Consider the following 23,822-nt stretch of genomic DNA (forward strand, 5'->3'; position numbering starts at 1 on the left):
TTGCTTCACAATCAACCCCCAGACCTACCTTGGCACCTGCCAATTCTTTCATCACAAAGATAGAGTCATTTCCACTATCGTCATCATCATCATCATAGCAAGGAGAAGGGGTTCCATCCATACAGTGCCGTAGCAATTCTGCCATACCACCACCTCTTGGGTCGAAGGGATCCACGACGATGGGCTCCGTTCCTTTGATTTCACAGCGACAGAAAGGACAGCCCTGCCCCTCAGATTCCTACAAAGCCAGCAATATTAAAGAAAGATGTAGCTAAACAACAAAAACTGAAATCTTAATTACTGACAAGGAAGAAAAATAATCCCACTCACCTGCCAGGAGGTGAGGCATGATGTGCACATTAGATGCCCACAGGGCTCAATTTTAACATCCTTGTCATTCTCAGCACAAATCTTGCAGAGCTGGAAGGTGGAGCCCATCTCACAGTACAGCTCATATTGCTCCTGAGAAAAGAACAGGAAAAAATGTTTAAAGAGACATATCAATCTAAAGATAAAATTACTTATTACTGATACACAATGGCTTGATTAACTGTAGCCGTCTCCTGAAAAACAGGGTTTCTTTTGCAAAAGTCCATTAGAGTCATTGATGAACTTGTTTATAACATTTAAATATATTATTCAATGTAACAGGCAACTGATTAATTTAAGAAGAATTTCCTACAATGTTCCCCCAAGCATGCTTAAAGCAGTAATTGCAGGCTTTGGGAAGTATCACATTTTTACATACAAATGTCTAAGAATATCTTGCTTTCCAATCGCCGTACTTGATGCATAGATAAGCATGCAATAAAAACAATATATATTTGTGAATCTTTCAAATCCAGTTATATTGTCCTTTTTTTCCCTAAATAGAATACATAGTAAGATACACTGTATGCCCCAAAAAATTATATCTGAATTTAAAGTTAAACCTAGGAGCTGCCATGCTGATTGTGTATGCAGAGGCCAGTCTGAAAAGTTAAATATAAACTGTACTCATACAATAGTCCTTTCATTATTCGTAAATTAGCAGAGCATTCAGTACTTTAATGTGTTCTCACTGCAGAAATACCACAGTGACATGTTAAACATTTCAGTAATTCAGAACCCAGATTGCTCCAGCATGTGCAAAGCTCTGGGCACTGGCCTTTATGGCAATCTTAACTGGCTTAGAAGCAAAGGATCGCATAGTATAGTATTTACAGTGGCTTGCAAAAGTATTCGGCCCCCTTGAACTTTTCCACATTTTGTCACATTACAGCCACAAACATGAATCAATTTTATTGGAATTCCACGTGAAAGACCAATACAAAGTGGTGTACACGTGAGAAGTGGAATGAAAATCATACATGATTCCAAACATTTTTTACAAATAAATAACTGCAAAGTGGGGTGTGCGTAATTATTCAGCCCCCTTTGGTCTGAGTGCAGTCAGTTGCCCATAGACATTGCCTGATGAGTGCTAATGACTAAATAGAGTGCACCTGTGTGTAATCTAATGTCAGTACAAATACAGCTGCTCTGTGACGGCCTCAGAGGTTGTCTAAGAGAATATTGGGAGCAACAACACCATGAAGTCCAAAGAACACACCAGACAGGTCAGGGATAAAGTTATTGAGAAATTTAAAGCAGGCTTAGGCTACAAAAAGATTTCCAAAGCCTTGAACATCCCACGGAGCACTGTTCAAGCGATCATTGAGAAATGGAAGGAGTATGGCACAACTGTAAACCTACCAAGACAAGGCCGTCCACCTAAACTCACAGGCCGAACAAGGAGAGTGCTGATCAGAAATGCAGCCAAGAGGCCCATGGTGACTCTGGACGAGCTGCAGAGATCTACAGCTCAGGTGGGGGAATCTGTCCATAGGACAACTATTAGTTGTGCACTGCACAAAGTTGGCCTTTATGGAAGAGTGGCAAGAAGAAAGCCATTGTTAACAGAAAACCATAAGAAGTCCCGTTTGCAGTTTGCCACAAGCCATGTGGGGGACACAGCAAACATGTGGAAGAAGGTGCTCTGGTCAGATGAGACCAAAATGGAACATTTTGGCCAAAATGCAAAACGCTATGTGTGGCGGAAAACTAACACTGCACATCACTCTGAACACACCATCCCCACTGTCAAATATGGTGGTGGCAGCATCATGCTCTGGGGGGTATTTCTCTTCAGCAGGGACAGGGAAGCTGGTCAGAGTTGATGGGAAGATGGATGGAGCCAAATACAGGGCAATCTTGGAAGAAAACCTCTTGGAGTCTGCAAAGACTTGAGACTGGGGCAGAGGTTCACCTTCCAGCAGGACAACGACCCTAAACATAAAACCAGGGCAACAATGGAATGATTTAAAACAAAACATATCCATGTGTTAAGGTGGCCATACACGAGCAGATCCGCTCGCTTGGCGATGTCGCCAAGCGAGCGGATCTTCCCCCGATATCCCCACCTACGGGTGGGCGATATCGGGGACCATTTAGGTAAAAAAAATAATAATCCGATCGTTTGGCCCTGGGGCCAGACGATCGGATTATGTGGGCGGCAATGGGGCAGTCGGATCGGGGACCGCATCAACGAGCCGATGTGGTCCCCGATCCGACCAGATTTTCTAACCTGGCCGATCGAGATCTGGCCAATTTCAGGCCAGATATCGGTCGGCCAGGCCGCTCTGCTCTCCCCATACACGGGCCGATTAGCTGCCGAATCGGTCCAAGGGACCGATATCGGCAGCTATAGTCGGCCCGTGTATGGCCACCTTTAGAATGGCCCAGTCAAAGTCCAGATCTAAATCCAATTGAGAATCTGTGGCAAGATCTGAAAACTGCTGTTCATCTAATCTGACTGAGCTGGAGCTGTTTTGCAAAGAAGAATGGGCAAGGATTTCAGTCTGTAGATGTGCAAAGCTGGTAGAGACATACCCTAAAAGACTGGCAGCTGTAATTGCAGCTGTAATTGCAGGGGGCTGAATAATTACGCACACCCCACTTTGCAGTTATTTATTTGTAAAAAATGTTTGGAATCATGTATGATTTTTGTTCCACTTCTCACGTGTACACCACTTTGTATTGGTCTTTCACATGGAATTCCAATAAAATTGATTCATGTTTGTGGCTGTAATGTGACAAAATGTGGAAAAGTTCAAGGGGGGCGAATACTTTTGCAAGCCACTGTACATATACCTCCAGGACTACTCAAACACAGCCAGTAAATGTGAAAGAGAAAAAAAAGTATGCCACTAAATATTTTAGTGCACAAAAAGGGTTATTTTCAATAACTTCCTTCTTGCCACTTAATTTAACTAAATTCATCCTTCCTCTTTTGCATGAATAATTTTTTTTAATTGTTGATTGAAGAAAGCATTCCAAGATGAAAGTATGTGAAACAAATAAGCATAGTATATACATTATGCTCCCAGAAGCCATGCATTTGCTTTCTATTGTTCTACTGATTAGCACTAAGGTAATTCTGTTTAATTAAATAAGCCATAGAAATTAACAGCGCCCTTTTGTCATTTGAACAGTACTTGGTGATTTTTATTTTTGCAAGGATACATCATGACTCACAGAAGACCTTTTTGGAGTAATGCAAAATAGTGTTTCTATGGAGCTCAGATTACCTGAGTGACTTTGATGTGGTCCTGAGGAGTGGGCTCACACAAGCCTGTCAGATCTGGGTTTTGGTTGCGCCCATCAGGGAAGAGGTAACTGTGAGTATTAAAAGTTAACTGAGCAAAGAGCAAGAAATTTCGAATAATTTAGCTACAAAAGACATCAAATTAATCAAACAGACTTAATGTACACTTAGGGCTTGTTCCTGCGTTCCCCAGTGGTGGATCCTTCCAGCATTCTACTGCAGGCGAATGGAGAAAGAGACACAGCCCATTCTTCCCTATCCCGTTACATACTGAGTTCCATCTGCATTCGGTGCTTACATGCTCCTGTGCTGCAATCAGCCCTGTGATGGAACGCAAGAGAACGCTGCCACAGGGGAACGCAGGATGAAATGCTTGTCTGTACGAGCCCTTATTTTGTTTAAAATCAGTCAGTATGCAACTCTTAACATAGTAATGACTGATCTTATTCAGTTGCTCCCAAAACTTGTGGCTGTTTCTCTAGGGCGGGTGCAAGATAGCAAACAAAAAAATTATTTTAATTTTTTCAAACTTTCTTAGAGTATACTTGGGACATAGTTTTTCAACCATTATTTTCTTACATCTGTAAAACTGACATAAAATCAGAAGGGTACTGCCCAAATGTTGATCCAAAATGTTTGGGTTACTGGCATAATGTTAAGTGCATTGCGCATTGTGGATTTTATTATTGACCATTTAAGACATTTTTGTATGTCCTGTGTGCAGTCTAAGGACTGTACAGCCAGGAGGGGTATTGCTATCTGAATACAGCAATGGCTTTTACCTTTAAGACCTCATCACCATCCACAGGCAGAACAATAGAGAGGAGAGTACTGGCAATAGGGTCTGGTTTTACACCAAGCTCACAGCACAATTTAAGAGCCTCAATTTTCAGATCAGTTTTATATAATTGTACTAGGCAAAGAGTATATAAAGATAAAGATGTGCATGGTTCTTACAATCCTTCCCGGAAGCCATCGATCAGTGCTTGGAAGAGTGGTTTGTTGTGTGGGATGGTCTGTAAAATATTTCCATCGCCTGTGACATATCCAATAGCCCACTGACCTAGCCGCGTGCAGCTCAGACGAAAAATGTAACTAAACAGAAAAGAAGCAAAAAAAATGTTTTTTCTTTTTCATGCTGTCAACACAACATAATATTCAGGTTTACCTGAAACACATCCTCAAGCTGTCAAGGCAACATGACATTCAGGTATTGCAAAGTAAACCATGGCCACACTTCCTTCCTTCAGTCAATATTTGGTTTCAGGCATATACCCATCAATAATTGATTATCTGTTATTTCCACCACTGAAAAAAGCCTTTGCCCACTCTCCATATTCAAGTGCTATTTAATTATATTTAAAGGAGAAGTCAGTTTAGTATATAACATATGGCATATTCATTTTTAGGGTTTAGTTCTCCTTTAACGTAGGCTTTATAGTGAAATTCTAAATCTGCTTCCCAGTTGGAACTATTCCTTAAGACTTAATGCTCTATGAGGGTCAATCTGATTTTGTAAGCACTTGAATTTACATCTTGTACCTTTGACTGTTGTACATTAGCACTCAACTTCCAACCATCTTCCATTACACTGAACGAAAACTCACCTCCCAGGTTTGTGGATGAATTTCTGCAGCCGAGCTTTGACCTCATCATACGTCAGAAAGGCCATGTATCCAGGGTGTGTTACTGCCAAACTATTCCAGTTCCTGAGAAGGGAGGACCATGGCTGCAATGCAGAAAAAAACATGGAAAAACTATTTTATGGTATCACCCCATCAACACTAAACCTTTCCATAACACTGCTCTTCCACACTAAAATTTAATAAAACACTGCCTGTTAATTAGATAAGGCTTGAGAGGCCCACAGACTTGGTTTAATCCTAAAGAAATATTTATAGCCTTCAGTATATTTGAGGGATCCTTGGCCTTCTTTGTATGAAATTGTCATTTATACAATCTGGCCCCCAAAACAAGTGCCTTTCAGTTCTTCTCTATAACCTGAGTTTCGGGCTACTAGCAACCAAATTCGCATACGCTTATTAGGATTGGGAGGGGTAAAAATGAGATAAGGCTTTTCCCCCTAAATTTTAACCCTTTCCGAATGCTAATTAGCATATGCTAATTTATGCTCATTCGGATTCGGTTCGCCCGGGACCATGGATTCGGCCGAAACTGAATCCATCAAAAAGAGGCTGGATTCGGCCCGAATCCCAAGCCGAATCTGGGATTCAGTGCATCCCTAATATATAATATATGGTTTATTTTTCACTCCAGATGAAGGTTTCTGTGTAAGACCGAAACGTTGAAAAGTATCATTAACAATAAAAATAAAGCCCTCACAGAGAATCTGCATTTGTTTTCCAGTTTGTGACCTGGACACCCAGACAGCATTTTAAACTACAATCTGGAGACATTAAGTGGCAAATAATTGTGATATTTGCTGTTGTGATCAAATCACTGCCAAAACATTTCAAAACCACTAGCTTGCTTGAAAATCAATTACCTGCCTACCTGAAAATTGCATCCAGTCAATGATTATATTGGTGCCTGTCTAATCAAACTGAGGTAACACAATGTATCATTATATACTTTAAAAACTTGAACTGCCAATAGTTTTGCAAGACAATTGCAGGCATTTTGAAACATTTGTAAGGACACACGTCTAATTTTTGACATTAGCTCTAATTGTTGATTCTAACTCTTGCACTTCTTTTAATCTAGGGCTGTGTAACTGAAGGCCTGTGTGGGCTGGGTGCTGGTTTTTTATGGCACCAAGCCTGCTTCACAGCTTTTATTAAATCTGGCCCACAAATGTGTCTGGGGCTGGATTAAGACAAAATTATCATGTAATACAGTGAAGTCTATGGAACCTTTAAAGGAACAGTTCAGTGTAAAAATGACACCGGGTAAAATGGATAGACTGCGCAAAATAAAAAATGTTTGCAATATAGTTAGTTAGGCAAAAAAATGTAATCTTTAAAGGCTGGCATGAGCAGATATCTAACATAACAGCCAGAACTGTCCTTCCTGCTTTCAGCTCTCTTACCTCTTAGTTAGTCATTGACTTTAGGGGGGGCCAACATGGGACACAACTGTTCAGTTAGTTTGTGAGCACGCAGGTCAGATTTAAAGGCAAACAAACTGAACAGTTATGTCCCATATGGCCCCACCTCAAGTCACCGATTTGTTACTAACTACTTACAGCTTAGAGAGCTGAAAGCAGAAAATAAAATTCTGGCCATCAGATTAGACAACTGCTCAGGCCAGCCTTTATTGATTACATTTTTGTCTAACTAACTATATTCAAAATATTTTTGATTTTGCGCACTCTATCGATTTTACCCAGTTTTATTTTTACGCTGAACTGTTCCTTTAAGAAGCCTGGGGTCCATAAAATTCCTTTGGAGGGCCACATCTGGCTGCCTTACTGGCCTCCAGTTGAACAACTCTGGTCTAGTACAAAGATAAAGTTGCACAAAACTTTTTTAATCATCTAACTATCCATCTCTTCTTTAACTCAAAGCCTCACCTGAAAAAGCCGGGTAAAGATATCAAACTCAAATACAGAGATATAATCATTGCATGTGAGGTCAATTGTGGATTTCAAAGCCATGGCTTCCAGTCCAGAGGAGATTGGGTGAACATCATGCAGTGCAAGACGGAAAATCTTCCAGGGGACTATAGTTCTGAATCACGAACAGGGAGAAATAAACAGGTTACGCGGAAGTGCAGAAACATCTCCAGCTATATTACATTATCTCAATTAGATGTCCTGTCTATAAAAAGGCAAAAAAGCATGAACCCAGCTATTTTGTTTAAACATTAAACAATATGTGCAACCCATTTCCATACTCCCTTATTTAACTAGATATTTGGTTTAAGATCTAGATGCCATACTTCTCTCCAAATGCTTTCCGCCAGAATTCTGCTGCATCTGCCTTTGTGATTCGGAATGAATCTCCTTGGAACTGTCCATTAGGGAAGATAGCTTTCAGCTCTGCCAGCATGTGACTAAAGATGAGTGATAATTTTGTCAAGTTCCTTCTGTGGAATGCACAAAAATAGACAAAGTAGTGTTAAAAGCAGAAAATGCAGTTTGTATACCCAGGCTATAGTATGTATGTTTGTGGTAATGTAATAAATAGATGCAGGCTTCTCACCATAGCAACCAATTAAAAAATCAAATTTAAAAACTGGAGGCAGGAAGAACTCACTGTTCCGAATTAACTCACCAATTGGATATTGTAAAAATAACGTCATAAATAATGACAAACACCACATTGGGACTGTGCAGCTGACAGCCCAGAACCTTAAATGCATTTATCTATAACCCTACCCCACATCTGACAAGTTGTTCCATGGGCACTGCAATTACATTGAACTGGTTTTACATGCCAGGGGATATGATGACTTTTGGTTTTTGCAGTCCAGCACACATAAGTTGCATTCGTTCCTTCCCCCATTTTACATTTTCCAAGATGTGGTCTTCATAGTCGAAGAGGGAAGGAGGACTCAGACAGCAAATGGGGCAGAGCTTCACACTAGACATGGAAGTCAATAAAAGAGCTGCAGTTCAGCTGCTTGTAACAGAAAAACAATCTAAATCTAGACGCAGGGAGAAAGATATGTTATTCTGGGGGCTGTTTAGAGAAATTCTAGGGCAGTGGTTCTCAACCTTCCTAATGCCGCGACCCTTTAAAGGAAAAATAAAGTCAAAGTCACTTGGGGGTGCCAAAATGTTAGGCACCCCCAAGTGACTTTGACCGCCTACCTTTTACCCCGGGCTGGTGCCCCTGTGAGGAAGGAACAGCACCAGCCCGGGGTAACTGCCGGCGCTTCCTTTTCCTGATTCGCTGCGCGCGCATGCGCAGTAGAGTGAAAAGCCGAACTTTAAATGTTAAAGTCGGCTTTTCACTCTACTGCGCATGCGCCCACCGCTGGCACTCAGGAAAAGGAAGCGAGGAAGACGGAAGCGCTGCGCTCCAGGTGCCCCGGGCTGGTGCTGTTTTCTCCTAACAGGGGCACCAGCCCGGGGTACGAGGTAAGCGGTTAAAGTCACTTGGGGGTGCCTAACATTTTGGCACCCCCAAGTGACTTTGATTTTCGTTTCCCTTTAATACAGTCCCTCATGTTGTGGTGACCCCCAACCATAAAATTATTCCTAAGACCATTGGAAATATGTGTTTCCCGATGATCTAAGGCAACCCCTGTGACAGGGTCGTTGGACCCCCAAAGGGGTCCCGACCCATAGGTTGAGAACCGCTGTTCTAGGGTATTTCAAAATGCAAGGCTTACTTATCCTTTAAAATACTATTTGGCAGCAAAGAAAGAAATTGTAGTAATGGTGTCTCAGTACCACAACACCTATTCCCCTATCTTTTCTGAGAATCTTTAACGGTAGCATGGCAGTACAATGGGTAGCTTAACTAACTTGCAGCCCTTTAGCGACCAAGCTTCAATTCAAGGAGTTTAAATGTTCCCCTCATGTTTGCATAGGTTTCCTATGGTGTTCTTATACAAATCTAAAGTACTATGGAATATGCTGGTGCTACATAAATACAATAACCATAACTTTGTCTAAATATCATTTCTGCTAACCTATACTGTACATATCCATACCACATAGAGCTATGCATTGAATTATTCAGGCACAGAGAATACCTACCCAGTAGATTTTACATCAGCAATCAGATACAGGTATAGGACCTATTAAATGGAATGCTTGGGACCTCGGTTTTTCTGAATACTGGATCTTTCCATAATATGAATCACCTTTCCATAAGTCTGCAAAAATCATCTAAAAACAATCACCCCAAAAGGATTGTTTTGCCATCCAAAACTGGATTTGCACAGTTTGTTTGGGAACAATTACAAAGCAATATTTTATTATTACAGAGGAAAATAAAATCATTTGATTCAAACGGATGGGCATATTTTCTCTGCCTGCGCTTATTTTCTCTGCACTAGCCAATCAGCTCCACAGACTGATGTTTGTCATAATTTTGATAAAATCTGGCACATACACATATTGTTTGTCAGCCAATTGGCCCACAACATGGGAAAGGCTAGAGAACGCTGCTCTAAAGGGCTGTGCCTTACCTCGGAGCCGGTGGTTAGGCCCAGATCCCGGATTATCAGTATGTGCATGTGTATAAATATAATTCTATCTTTGCTTATCTATGTCCTACTGATTGCAGTACTTTGTGAACTTATTCTCATTTACTACATACACCTGGTAATAATTATAAATTACATTTTTTTTTTGCTCTGAACAGTACTTTAGTTCAATTTAAAGAATTATACACATTCTAGGCTTTAGCCAATAAAAGGTTAATGTCCTGCATTAAGAACTTCCTGTATCTTCAGTTCACAAGGGAGCAGAAGGGAGGGGGGAGTCCCCAAACACTTCCTCTTGTGATACTCAGAAAATACATGACACCAGCAAAAATCTTTTTTATGTTTTAAAGGTTAGGACACCCAGAAATGATAAGTACAAAACTTATTGCGTCAAACTCAAAGTCCTTTACACTGCTATAAACATTTATTTTCCCACCAGGCCTATGCCAGAAAGAGACAATGCTGCTAGTTTTGTAATTCTGGTACTAATACTGAAGCCATCTAAGCCTAACTCTAGACTGAAATTATTACAATAGACCAGTTGCACAGAGATGACCCAATCGCCGGTGGCATACGCGGTGCCGCGATTTCCCCTAAACTTCCCCTAAACTTTCCTCTCAAGGCACCATGCCATCCCACCAGCGATTTACATACTCACCGGTGTAGTCACGACAAGGCAGATTTGTCGCGCAACTAGTCTACCTGTCTGCCACAGCCCTTAAGTGGCTGAGGGCTAAAAACCTTACGTATTTTGGAATTCTGTGTTATAGATTTTTTTTTAATATTTACATATTTTTTAACCAACTTTTGCCCCCACAGACATATATACCTTGTAGGGCTGCAAACAAGCAACATGCACAAAACAGTGCTTCATTAACCCTTTTACTGCCAGCCGTTTTGGACAAAGTGGAACATCTACTGCCAGACAGTTTTTAAACATTTTGCACTGTTTCACTGTAGGGGCTTTTCCTCGGGGGAAAAATATATATTGTTTTTTTCAGGACAACCTAAGCTTTCAAAATATGGTGGATTTTTTGTGTAATTCCAATTCAGTAACAAGATATAGGCTTCTAAATGTCTAAAAATGAAAAAAAATAAAAATTTTCCATAATATAAACACACATTATTTTATGCATGAAAATACAAGTGATTTGTAAAGTCCCATGTCTCCTGAATGTGCCAATACCAAATATATATAGTTTTATGGAGATTTCTCACTTGTATAGGTCAAAAACTCCCAGCAGTACACTACCAAATTTCCAAAGCACTGCTCCAGAAAGCTGCATACTTTAGATTTCAAGGCTAAAAATTCCACTAACAGAAGGTTTATCCCAGAAAATTATACATTTTTAGAAAGAACAGATTCTGGGGACTCCCGAATAGGTAGAACTGGCTGCCTACTCCAAACTACCAAGTTGCAATGCTTTCCTAAAGTTATTTTTTTTTCAAAATTTGTGAACTTTCTTAAAAATCACTATGTGGCATGTAGGGGCCCCAATGTGAACATACCCCCATATGATCTGTCATTTCAGCTTCTGCAAAATCAACACATTTACATCATTTTGTGTGGGATAAAACTAGAAAAAAATATGCTCACCCCAGAAAGTCATATATTTTTGGAAAGTACACATTCCCCCAAATCTAAAATGGGTACCCATGTCTTTCTACTCCAAAGGAGCAAACCACAAAGCTTTCCTAAAGTTGGCAATTTTGATAATATTTCCAAAAATCCTCTAAAAGCTTCCAGTTTGCAGCATCTTATTTCCCATGTATCATTAGGTATCAGAACGCCAGGGGTCCACTGAACAGTTTAATGCCCAATATGTATAGGTTTACCTAAGTTTGTGGCATGTAGGGGCCCCAATGGGAACATACCCCCATATGATCTATCATTTCTGTCATTTCAGCTTCTGCAAAATCAACACATTTACATAATTTTGTTTGGGATAAAGCTAGTAAAAAGTACGCTCACCCCAGAAAGTCGTATTTTTGGAAAGTACACATTCCCCGAAATCTAAAATGGGTACCCATATCTTTCTACTCTAAAGTACCAAGCCGCTAAGGTTTCCTAAAGTTTGCCGATTTTTATGACATTTCCAAAAATCACCTCAAAACTTCCAATATGCAGCATTTTTACCAGAGGTCTACTGAACAGTTTGATGCCCACTGTACATGGGTTTATCAAAGCACATGGCACTTAGAGACCCCAAAATATACCTTGTGCACACTAATTTCATGGCTTACCTTACCTTACCTAATTCATAAACACATGGCAGTTTTATGTGGGATAGAAACTGCAGAAATGTAGGGTGACCCCTGAAAACCATACATTTTTGGAAAGTACACATTCTGACAAATCCAACATGGGTAAATAGTCCTTTCTACACCAAAGTACCAATCTGCAAAGCTTTCCTAAAGTTAGTGGTTTCTATGACATTTCAGAAAATTGCCTAAAAATGTTGCAATTTTTTTCACACAATTTCTTGCATAAAAATAGAAACACCAGAGGTCTACTGAACAGTTTGATGCCCTATATGCATAGATTTACCAAACTATGTGGGGTACAGGGGCACCCAAATAAAAGTAGTGCATATGAATTTTCACATATGACGCTCCGGCTAGTGCAATTTTTGCACCCGGTATGTGTGTTATGTGCCATAAGACCCCCTAACAGTATGGAGACCCTAGAAAACCATACATTTTCTGAAAGTACACATTCTGACAAAACAAAAATGGGTAAATACATCTTTCTACTGCAAACTACAAATCTACAGTGGCTTGGGAAAGTATTCGGCCCCCTTGAACTTTTCCACATTTTGTCACATTACAGCCACAAACATGAATCAATTTTATTGGAATTCCATGTGAAAGACCAATACAAAGTGTACAAGTGTACACGTGAGAAGTGGAACGAAAATCATACATGATTCCAAATATTTTTTACAAATAAATAACTGCAAAGTGGGGTGTGCGTAATTATTCAGCCCCCTGAGTCAATACTTTGTAGAATCTTTTGCTGCAATTACAGCTGCCAGTCTTTTAGGGTATGTCTCTACCAGCTTTGCACATCTACAGACTGAAATTCTTGCCCATTCTTCTTTGCAAAACAGCTCCAGCTCAGTCAGATTAGATGGACAGCGTTTGTGAACAGCAGTTTTCAGATCTTGCCACAGATTCTCAATCGGATTTAGATCTGGACTTTGACTGGGCCATTCTAACACATGGATATGTTTTGTTTTAAACCATTCCATTGTTGCCCTGGCTTTAGGTTTATGCAAAAGGGCTCCAAATGCACCGGACACAGCGGCTTGCTTAAAACTCGATTTTTATTACTCCATTTAAAAACAATACGCCTAAACGTATTGTTTTTAAATGGAGTAATAAAAATCGAGTTTTAAGCAAGCCGCTGTGTCCGGTGCATTTGGAGCCCTTTTGCATATGCGAGATTTCGCCTTCCCCAGGTACAGGTTCGGGGCTCTGAGCACCTGAACCACTTCTGAACAACGGTGAGTTCTTTGGTATTTAGGATTTCACATTGTGAGCTGATATGATGGTGTTGGGAATCTGACCTAGATCAACTGTGAGACAGATCTGGGGTTTATACACCCGGATCTCTCTTTTGTATTTGGTACGTTTTATTTACTTGATTTCCTGACATTTGAGACATTTAGGTTAAATTAATTGAGCCATTTCTAAGTTTAGGTATTTGGCTCCATCCATCTTCCCATCAACTCTGACCAGCTTCCCTGACCCTGCTGAAGAGAAGCACCCCAAGAGCATGATGCTGCCACCACCATATTTGACAGTGGGGATGGTGTGTTCAGAGTGATGTGCAGTGTTAGTTTTCCGCCACACATAGCGTTTTGCATTTTGGCCAAAATGTTCCATTTTGGTCTCATCTGACCAGAGCACATTCTTCCACAATTCTTCCACATGCAAACGGGACTTCTTATGGTTTTCTGTTAACAATGGCTTTCTTCTTGCCACTCTTCCATAAAGGCCAACTTTGTGCTGTGCACGAGTAATAGTTGTCCTATGGACAGATTCCCCCACCAGAGCTGTAGATCTCTGCAGCTTGTCCAGAGTCACCATGGGCCTCTTGGCTGCATTTCTGATCAGCGCTCTCCTTGTTCGGCCTGTGAGTTTAGGTGGACGGCCTTGTCTTGGTAGGTTTACAGTTGTGCTATACTCCTTCCATTTCTGAATGATCGCTTGAACAGTGCTCCGTGGGATGTTCAAGGCTTTGGAAATCTTTTTTAGCCTAAGCCTGCTTTAAATTTCTCAATAACTTTATCCCTGACCTGTCTGGTGTGTTCTTTGGACTTCATGGTGTTGTTGCTCCCAATATTCTCTTAGACAACCTCTGAGGCCGTCACAGAGCAGCTGTATTTGTACTGACATTAGATTACACACAGGTGCACTCTATTTAGTCATTAGCACTCATCAGGCAATGTCTATGGGCAACTGACTGCACTCAGACCAAAGGAATCATGTATGATTTTCGTTCCACTTCTCACGTGTACACCACTTGTACTGGTCTTTCACGTGGAATTCCAATAAAATTGATTCATGTTTGTGGTTGTAATGTGACAAAATGTGGAAAAGTTCAAGGGGGCCAATTACTTTTGCAAGCCACTGTATGCTAAACAAAACGGTTTTTATAACATTTCTGAAAATCGTCACAAACCTTGCCTTTTTCCCCCATTATGTATCCCCACATTTCATAACGTACCAACAGAAAACATAAACTCTAAATATGAACGCCAGGGGTCTACTGAACAGTTTGATGGCCATTATGTATAGATTTACCAAACTATGTGGGGTACAGAGGAAGCCAAATTGAAATACAGCAGATAAAATGTCCATGTGCAATAAAATGACTAAAAATGCACCAAAATCACAGGAAATGTAGTAAAAACACCAAAATAATACACAAAAGGTATTGTGCAGTGCGGTTAGTGAAGACGCTATCTGCAATGGCAATAAAACTTTTTTCAGGCAAAAAAAAAAACGATGCGATAAAAATAAAATTTACAAAATTACACAAGTGTTTGTGTACACTAGGCAAAATGTGTTTTGTCTGCATGTGTGTAAGTGTGTAAGTAAGTGTGAGTGCTGTGAATGTGTGAAACCCCCCCCCCAAAAAAATGTGTGTGTGTGTGTGTGTGTGTAAGGGTTAGTAGGTGCAAAATAATTCAAGAAAAATAAAAGCCTTCAGTGCCTTTTGCTGTTATAATGTATCCATCTGTGTGACAGTTTTCATCATGGTGCCTGGAAGTAGGAGCTGGTCAATTTTGCTGGTTTAGGGCCCTGGCACAGCTGCTATGGGTTGATATAAAAGGTTTGGTATAAAGTGCATGATTGATCCAGTTTTATCCAAGGGACAAACAAGCAACTATATTTTTAAATCAAATATGAAGCAAAGGGGCCACTGTACAGTATAATGTTTGTATTTCCTTATTATAGGAAACTATGTGGTATAATTTTAGAGGCAGCAATTTTTTACTGGTAAAAGAATACAGTCATTGGAAAACGTGTTTTTCAAATTGCAGTTAATAGAGCATCACCTACACTAAAATTCATTTTTTAAAAGCGTAAACAGATTTGTTTTTTATTTCATTTTGAAATCTGACATGAGGATAGCCATTTCCTTTACTTTCCCAGGGTGCCACAGTCATGTGACTTGAGCTTTGATAAACTTCCATCACACTTTACTGCTGAGCTGCCAGTTGGAGTGATATCTCCCCCCTCATTTTCCCCCCAAGCAGCTGATCAGCAGAAAAACGGGGAAGGTAGCAAGATCGCAACTCCCTGACACCTGACACCTGAACTGATAGTGCCTTCATGGGCTTATAGCACTGCTGGCACTGTCCTGAATTTTAGTGAGTGGGTAAACAGGCAAAACTGCTTATACTCTGTCCCAATGACAGCGTAAGCATTTCTCTGCCAGCTAAAATACACTGCCCCATATGCTACTGGCCTCAATTAGCTTGTACAGAAAAGGATATAGAGGTATAGGACCCATTATCCAGAATGCTCAGGACCAAAGGTATTCCGGATAAGGGGTCTTTCCGTAATTTGGATCTCCATACCTTAAGTCTACTAAAAAAATCAATAAAACGTTAATTAACCCTTTTAGTGCCATGGGACGTAGATTCTACGTCCTGGGTAGCAAAGGACCAAAGTGCCACAGGACGTAGAATCTACGTCCTACAGCACTATCAGGTTTACAAGCGCTGCGCTCGCTTTTAAAGCAGCGCAGCGCTTGTAAACCCTTCACAACCCCCTAGGCAACGAGCAGAGCGGATCATACTCACCGATCCGGTCCCACGATCGCGTCGCCAGCCAATGACAGCAGTGGACACGCGATGATGACGTGTCCACTGCTGTCCCTTTAAATAGCGCCGCCTACTGTCGGCTCCTCATTCCTGCTGCGCACTTCGGACCTGATGGAGCTCCCCTGCTGCCTTCCTGCTGCCTTCCTGCCAGATTGGTCGCCCCTGATCGCCTGCCTGCCTTGGGTAAGCTGAACTACAACTCTCTACCACTGTTTATTTTGCTTATTTCTATCTCAACTGTCTAAAATTTTTTTTTTTTTTTTTTTCAATTTTTTCTTCTATCTTTGTCATTATTACACTTTTGCACACATACACACTTATTTACAACTTTCCCAAGCACACACAGACACTCACACACTTACACTTTTTTTTTTTTTTTTTCTATCTTTCTTTTCTTTTCTTTCTTTCTTTGCTTTCTTTGGCAGTCTTTTTTTTTACTAAAACTTTATTTCTGATCTTGCTCTATAATTATCTGATTTATTTGGTTGCATTTTAGTGTTTTTTTGGCATTTTCATAATTGATTTCTGTTTTTTTATTATTGTATTGTATTGTAACTTTTTTTATTGCTATTGGGTGCTGAATTTGCAGTGACGTTGGTGGATCCAGGGCTCTGACCACCAATTTCATTGCAATTATTGTTCTTCTGTTGGTTTAGGTGGTTTTATTGGATTTTACTGATTTTATGGTGTTTTATCTTTGCATTGTTCTTTATTGTGTGTTTAGTGCCCCCAAAAAGGTTGCTTTTGCAGTGACATTGGTGGATCCAGGGCTCTGACCACCGATTTCATTGCAATTATTGTTCTTTGATTGCTTTTAGTGGTTTTATTCCATTTTAACTTCATTTGATTTCAGTTGTTCTAGAAAGGCTAAGATTGTTCTGGTAGTTTCTATTGCCAAGGGTTAGGCTGATGCCACACATGGCGTAGGGCTGATTTTTTTCAGCAAGTGGAAAAACGCTTGCCGAAAATTCAGCCCTACGCCTGCTACTTGTGCCTGCACCCGAATGAATGGAATACGCTCGGGTGCAGGCACATGTAGCCGATATACGCATGAAAACGCGAGACTTTGCATTCTCACGCGTTTTCATGCGTATATCGGCTACATGTGCCTGCACCCGAGCGTATTCCATTCATTCGGGTGCAGGCAAAAAAAAAGGGGTGCATAGAGTGCAGCCCCAATATTATGCATTTTCAGGTTTGGCGGCCATGTACTTATGTGCAACCAGACATAGGTATCGTTTTATTCAGGGGAACTTGCAGATTGATGTTTAGTAAGTTTTTGGTAGTTGCCATGGAAATTTTGGAGAGAAATCTAGGTTTGTATCTGGTTTTTCCTTGATTTCTGACCAAAGCGCTGACTTCTGCAAGGGACTGCGGCCACAATTTTCCATGTAGAAAGAGAAGAGTGGTGTCTCTGAATAGCTGAAGGTGTGCACTTTTCGTAAATATATTGATTGTGGGGGTTATTTCACAGGTATGGGGGTGTTTAGACTAAATAACTGCAGGTAGAGCACATAGAGCACAGACCCCCCTTATGCATTGCCCCTGTTTGGGGGCATTTGGTGGCCACGTCTTTATGTGCACCCATACATATGGGGTATCGTTTTATTCAGGGGAACTTGCAAATTGAGGTTTAGTAAGTTTTTGGTAGTTGCCATGGAGATTTTGGGGAGAAATCTAGGTTTTTATCTGGTTCTTCCTTGATTTCTGACCAAAATCTAGGTTTGTATCTGGTTTTTCCTTGATTTCTGACCAGATTGCAGATTGATGGTTAGTAAGTTTTTGGTAGTTGCCATGGAGATTTTGGGGAGAAATCTAGGTTTGTATCTGGTTTTTCCTTGATTTCTGACCAAAGCGCTGACTTCTGCAAGGGACTGCGGCCACAATTTTCCATGTAGAAAGAGAAGAGTGGTGTCTCTGAATAGCTGAAGGTGTGCACTATTCGTAAATACATTGATTGTGGGGGTTATCTCACAGGTAGGGGGGGTTAACACTGAAAAACTGCAGGTAGTGCACATAGAGCGCAGCCCCCAAAATTTCAACTGAAATTGCCCTTATGCATTGCCCCTGTTTTGGGGCATTTGGTGGCCACGTCTTTATGTGCTCCCATACATATGGGGTATCGTTTTATTCAGGGGAACTTGCAGATTGATGGTTAGTAAGTTTTTGGTAGTTGCCATGGAGATTTTGGGGAGAAATCTAGGTTTTTTATCTGGTTTTTCCTTGATTTCTGACCAAAATCTAGGTTTGTATCTGGTTTTTCCTTGATTTCTGACCAAAGCGCTGACTTCTGCAAGGGACTGCGGCCACAATTTTCCATGTAGAAAGAGAAGAGTGGTGTCTCTGAATAGCTGAAGGTGTGCACTTTTCGTAAATATATAGATTGTGGGGGTTATCTCACAGGTAGGGGGGGTTAACACTGAAAAACTGCAGGTAGTGCACATAGAGCGCAGCCCCCAAAATTTCAACTGAAATTGCCCTTATGCATTGCCCCTGTTTGGGGGCATTTGGTGGCCACGTCTTTATGTGCACCCATACATATGGGGTATCGTTTTATTCAGGGGAACTTGCAGATTGATGTTTAGTAAGTTTTTGGTAGTTGCCATGGAGATTTTGGGGAGAAATCTAGGTTTGTATCTGTTTTTTTCCTTGATTTCTGACCAAAGCGCTGACTTCTGCAAGGGACTGCATCCACAATTTTCCATGTAGAAAGAGAAGAGTGGTGTCTCTGAATAGCTGAAGGTGTGCACTTTTCAGAAATATATAGTTTGTGGGGGTTATTTCACAGGTAGGGGGGGTTAACACTGAAAAACTGCAGGTAGTGCACATAGAGCGCAGCCCCCAAATTTTTAGCTGTAATTGCCTTTATGCATTGCCCCTGCTTTGGAGTGTTTGGTGCCCATGTCTTTATGTGCACCCATACATATGGGGCATCATTTTATTCAGGAGAAGTTTGTCTTTCAAATTTGCCTTTGTTAGAAAATTTTTATGAGATTTTTTTTTGTCAAATCCACATTTGATCATGTGTCCAAGTTTACGTTTTAGAAAAAAAAAAAAAATGTCAAAAAAAGCTCCAAATTGCACAATGCACTGACAAAAAGTATTTGGCTTTTGAGAGAAAACTACATTGCACCTAGAAACCTGAAGGTCTGTAGTTTCTAAAGATACCGAACATGAGGGGATATTTTAGATTTACATATAAGTTATGCTGCATCAACTGTTACAAGCGCTTTTCCGCTTTGTTCTGGTGTGATATTGTACTAAGTATTGCTTTAGTTTGGGGGTTACTTCTGGACAGGAACTGTGGGGTACCACCACATATTTGGTATCGTTGGACTTGGGAGTATCAGGGCTTTTACAAACGACAAAAAAAAGTGTGTAAAATTAACTTTTCTATGGAAAAAAACCTCAAAATATACAGAAATTTTTCATAATTTTTTTTTTTTTTTTACATATTTCACCCAAAATACACATCATATCTCCAGAAAAGTTATAAAATTTGATATGTATGTCGAAGCCCAATTAGTGACGAAAAAAACGATATATAATTTCCCTAGTTTCATGGAGGTTTTCCTACCAAAAAACATTGTTAAAGTGAATGAGTACAAAATGCTTAAAAAACGTCTGGCACTGGGGGGAACCGAAATGACGAATTCGGCTGGCACTTAAAGGGTTAAACCCAACAGGATTGTTTTGTATCCAATAATGATTATTTATATCTTAGTTGAGATCAATTACAAGATACCGTTTTATTACTACAGTGAAAAAGGAAATCAATTTTAAGATTCTGAATTATTTGATTAAAATGGAGATGGGTTTTCTGTAATTTGGAGCTTTATACACACAGTATATATACACACAGTTTGAACTTGTAAATAATGGTACATTGACTTCTAGAAACAATAACTCAAGATCCTAAATACCTTATGCAGTGGGGGGGGCAGAAGCAGTGGCATCCTAAATACATTAAATACAGGGAGAAGCAGTGGATTTAGCCCCAAATACATTAAATTCAACAAAGGACAGGAATTATTGACAGTCTAGGCCCCTTTAAAGGGCATGTCAACCCCAAAAAATTTTTTTACCCATAGGCGGAGGGTGACTTTTTTGTTTGGAGAGGCTAAAGATGGGCCATACATAGACTGACCTAAAAACTAATGTGAGATTTAGTGGATTCGCTGCTGGTGTAAAAAGTGAACCTCCCAACTACCTCTTGCGGTTCCCACTGACTTCCAGGGATACTGCACAATATTTAGCATTTTGTTCAGCGGCTCTCTATTTGGTATTTCAGCAGCTATCTGGTTGCTAGGGTCTTATTTACCATAGCAACCAGGTAGTGGTTTAAACAAGAGATGGGAATATGAATAGTTAAGGGGCCTGCATGGAAAAATAAGTAATGAAAAATTACAATAATAATAAAATTGTAGCCTTGCAGAGCAATACTTTTTGGCTGCCGGGGTCAGTAACCCCCATTTGAAAGCTGGAAAGAGGCAGAAGAGAAAGGCAAATTATTCAAGAACTATAAAAAAATTAATTAGGAAGACCAATTGCAATTTGCTAGGACCAATTGCTAGGAATAGGCCATTCTATAACATACTAAAAGTTAACTTAAAAGTGAACCACTCCTTTAGATGTGTTTAAGATAGTTTTACAGAGAAAAAGGCAGTCGGTACTGACATCCCAAGCACATTATATGCAGTGAGATGCAGTCTGTATTTACAAAACCAGCACATTATATGCAGTGAGAAGCAGTGGGTACTGATGGCAGATATTCAGGCCCTGGCACTATAACACTGGCATTGATGCACAACATTGGCCCCACTGTAACTATTTAGAAATGCACAAAACAATGACAAAAGTAAAAAAAAATAGTAAGTGCAAATAACAAACAACAAAAATATAAATATATAAAAGCACAATGAGCTTTTTCAGGGGGAAAGAGTTAACTTACTATCCATCTGTTAGGATAGGGATATTATAGATGTCAGGTGACAAAAATAATTTAATTTCAGCTAGTGATACAGCCTTTAGAACTATATAGTACCTGTGAGTTGGTTCTTAGGTAAAGTTTACAGATTCTTCTTTACAGTCTTCATTTCTGCACTGCCTCCAGTTTGTAATATCTCCCCGAGCCCTGTCTGCATCTGTGTCTGTCAGGAAAGCTGTGCTCTGATTGGAGAATCCACAACAAAGATCCAATCCGAGCACAGCTGATTACAGCAGAAACAGAGTTTGCAGGAACAGGAGAAGATTTCCAGGACAGTACAGAAACGGAGTGAGGTTTTGTTTTTTTTAAGGTGCCAAACAGGTTTAGGGAGGCTTAGCCTTCCCTAGCCTTATTGAAAATCCACCTATGCCTTTACCCTTCCTCCGGAAAGTAGGTTTCCTGAAAGCTGGAGAGGGATTACAGCATTGTAGAGCTCAGAACATGTTTGATTGCACAGGAGAAATCCTGTTTAGCTACTATGCGACTTGGGCCGTATAGAAAGTACATAAAACAGGAGAAACAACAGGTTATCTGAAAGCAGTTCTATGCAGTAGTGCTGGCTCAGAATCAGGCACAATGCACTGAGATGGCTGCCTACATACCAATATTATAACTAAAAAAAAAAATTTGTTGGTTCAAGAATAAAAATTTAAATTGAGTGAATTATTTGCAATGTAATCAGTGTGTTTTAGAAATGAAAAATTAATAAAATTCATGACTGAATCCCTTTAAGTTTCAGACTCCACACACACTCTTGCCCAACACTTTAAAGGACAAGTCAATCCAAAATATATTTTTTTTGCCTAACAAAAGAAAACATAATTCTAAGCAACTTTGCAATATACATTTATTACAAATTTGTGATTTTTTTTTTTACTTATTTGTATATATTATTGCTATTCGAAGTAGTGTTTGCCAGTCCTTTTCTTTTCTCTGCCCTGGTGGCTGTGGCATTTCTCTGCCCTGGTGGCTGTGGCATTTGAAACAATGTAACACAAGCCAGCAGACTGACAGACCTGTCTTTCTGGAGGAGACTGACCTTTGCAACATTGTTTAAAAAGAAACAATCAGGAGTTCAGCCAATGCTGCAATTACAATTAATTAAATTAAAATTAATCAATTTAAATTAATTAAAATTCATTAATTTAAAATTAATTAGTTATAGCAATTACATTTACAAACAACTTTTAAAGCCCCAAAAATTGTTAATAAATTGATATTGGAAAGTTGCTTAGAATAAAGTTTTCTTTTATTAAAAGACATTTTAAACAATGTCCTATAATTTTAATAATATCTAGGACAACTACTGTCACCATGACTGGGTTTTTAAAGAAAAAATTGGTGTACAAATTAGCATTCAACACAAATCTCATGCAAACTGGTTTAAGGCAGCACCCTCCCCCAAATCAACTGCCTGACATTTTCCCTGAGAAGGAAGGGGGGTCATAAAGCCCCAAAGTCTGGGAAACTAAATGTTATAGTGCCTCTCTACAGAGGTAAGAAGGGTTATTCCTACTTTTGTAGGAATTAGTCTGAATAAAAAATCAATATGAGCTGCCATAAAACTACTTTAACCACCTGAACATTCTATAAAGCTAGCTATAAAAAATATAACACGTTGTACTGTACTTCTTAATTTAAGATCAAAAGCACAAATTTCTTAATTATGTCTAAGGTGCTTGATTTCTTACAATGAGGCTGTGTCCAGAACTACTTTGTGTTGAGATCTAATTTGTTTTCTCCCTATCTCAGTTTGTATGCAAGGTGGTGAATCTAATTTCCATCTCAATGTTAAGGCGGATAGGGAGTGTGATTCAGCATTCCAGCAGCTAGTGACTTGTATGCAGAATACAGCTAAATGCTTGGTGTAGGAGTGGGAACAACTTGCTGTCTAAAGCAAGCTTATAATTAAAGAGAGTCCAAGAGAGTAATTTATTTTTGTTATGTACTTTTAAATGGTGTTACTTTATTAATTACATAAAACTACAATTATGTACAATAAATGCCAATGTAAAGAATGGGTTTCAGATAGACACTTTTGAATAATTTTTTAAGACACTGTTACAAGGGGTCATTCCTATTGTTTTGCTACCTTTTTTTGCCAACTTGGCTGGAAATCGCACAAGGGGACAAATTCAAATCATTCCTTTTGCATGAAAGTGGTTTTCAGGTTTTTTTTTTGGTCCAGAATGTATTCAGGGTCCCCTTAAGCTAAGGGGATTAAACATACATTAAAATATGTCAAGACTGCCTACCACTGCATGTATATATTCTGCCCAAAATTCACTGTCCATGTTGGAGTATGACACGAGAAGACCATCTCTGCAAATCTTATCTCAGCTCACCCTTCTGGTGAAATGGAAACCCCACATTGCAAGAATCTCTTAAGGTGCCCATAGACGTGAAGATTCCTACGGGTGGGCGATATTGGGGAACATGTAGGCTAATTCAATCGTTTGGCCCTGGGGCCAAACAATCAAATTATAATGGCGTCAATGGGGCAGTCGGTTCGGGGACCACATCAACGAGCGGATGCGGTCCCCAATCCAACTGAATCTTTCAACCTGCCTGATCGATAATCTGGCCAATTTCAGGCCAGATGTCGGTCGGGTATAGCCGTCATTTCTGCCTCTACGCGGGCCGATAACCTGCCAAATCGGTCCAAGGGGCTGATATTGGCAGCTACAATTGGCCCATGTATGGGGACCTTTACTCTCAAAACTCACTCTGTATCTACTAAAACACAGGTTGA

The 23,822-nt window shown here is 40.0% G+C and overlaps 1 protein-coding gene across 2 annotated transcripts in view; it reads right to left on the reverse strand.

Annotated features, from left to right (window-relative positions):
* Positions 1-23,822, reverse strand: part of cbl (Cbl proto-oncogene, E3 ubiquitin protein ligase) — a 55,920-nt gene that overhangs the window by 12,377 nt on the left and 19,721 nt on the right. For both annotated transcript variants that reach the window (NM_001128638.1, XM_012966667.3), the window contains 7 exon segments: positions 29-238; positions 331-462; positions 3,609-3,696; positions 4,583-4,720; positions 5,233-5,354; positions 7,158-7,314; positions 7,526-7,672. In NM_001128638.1, coding sequence (NP_001122110.1) covers positions 29-238; positions 331-462; positions 3,609-3,696; positions 4,583-4,720; positions 5,233-5,354; positions 7,158-7,314; positions 7,526-7,672 — 994 coding nt within the window.

This window comes from Xenopus tropicalis, chromosome 7 (genome assembly GCF_000004195.4).
Source record: "Xenopus tropicalis strain Nigerian chromosome 7, UCB_Xtro_10.0, whole genome shotgun sequence".
NCBI lineage: Eukaryota > Metazoa > Chordata > Amphibia > Anura > Pipidae > Xenopus > Xenopus tropicalis.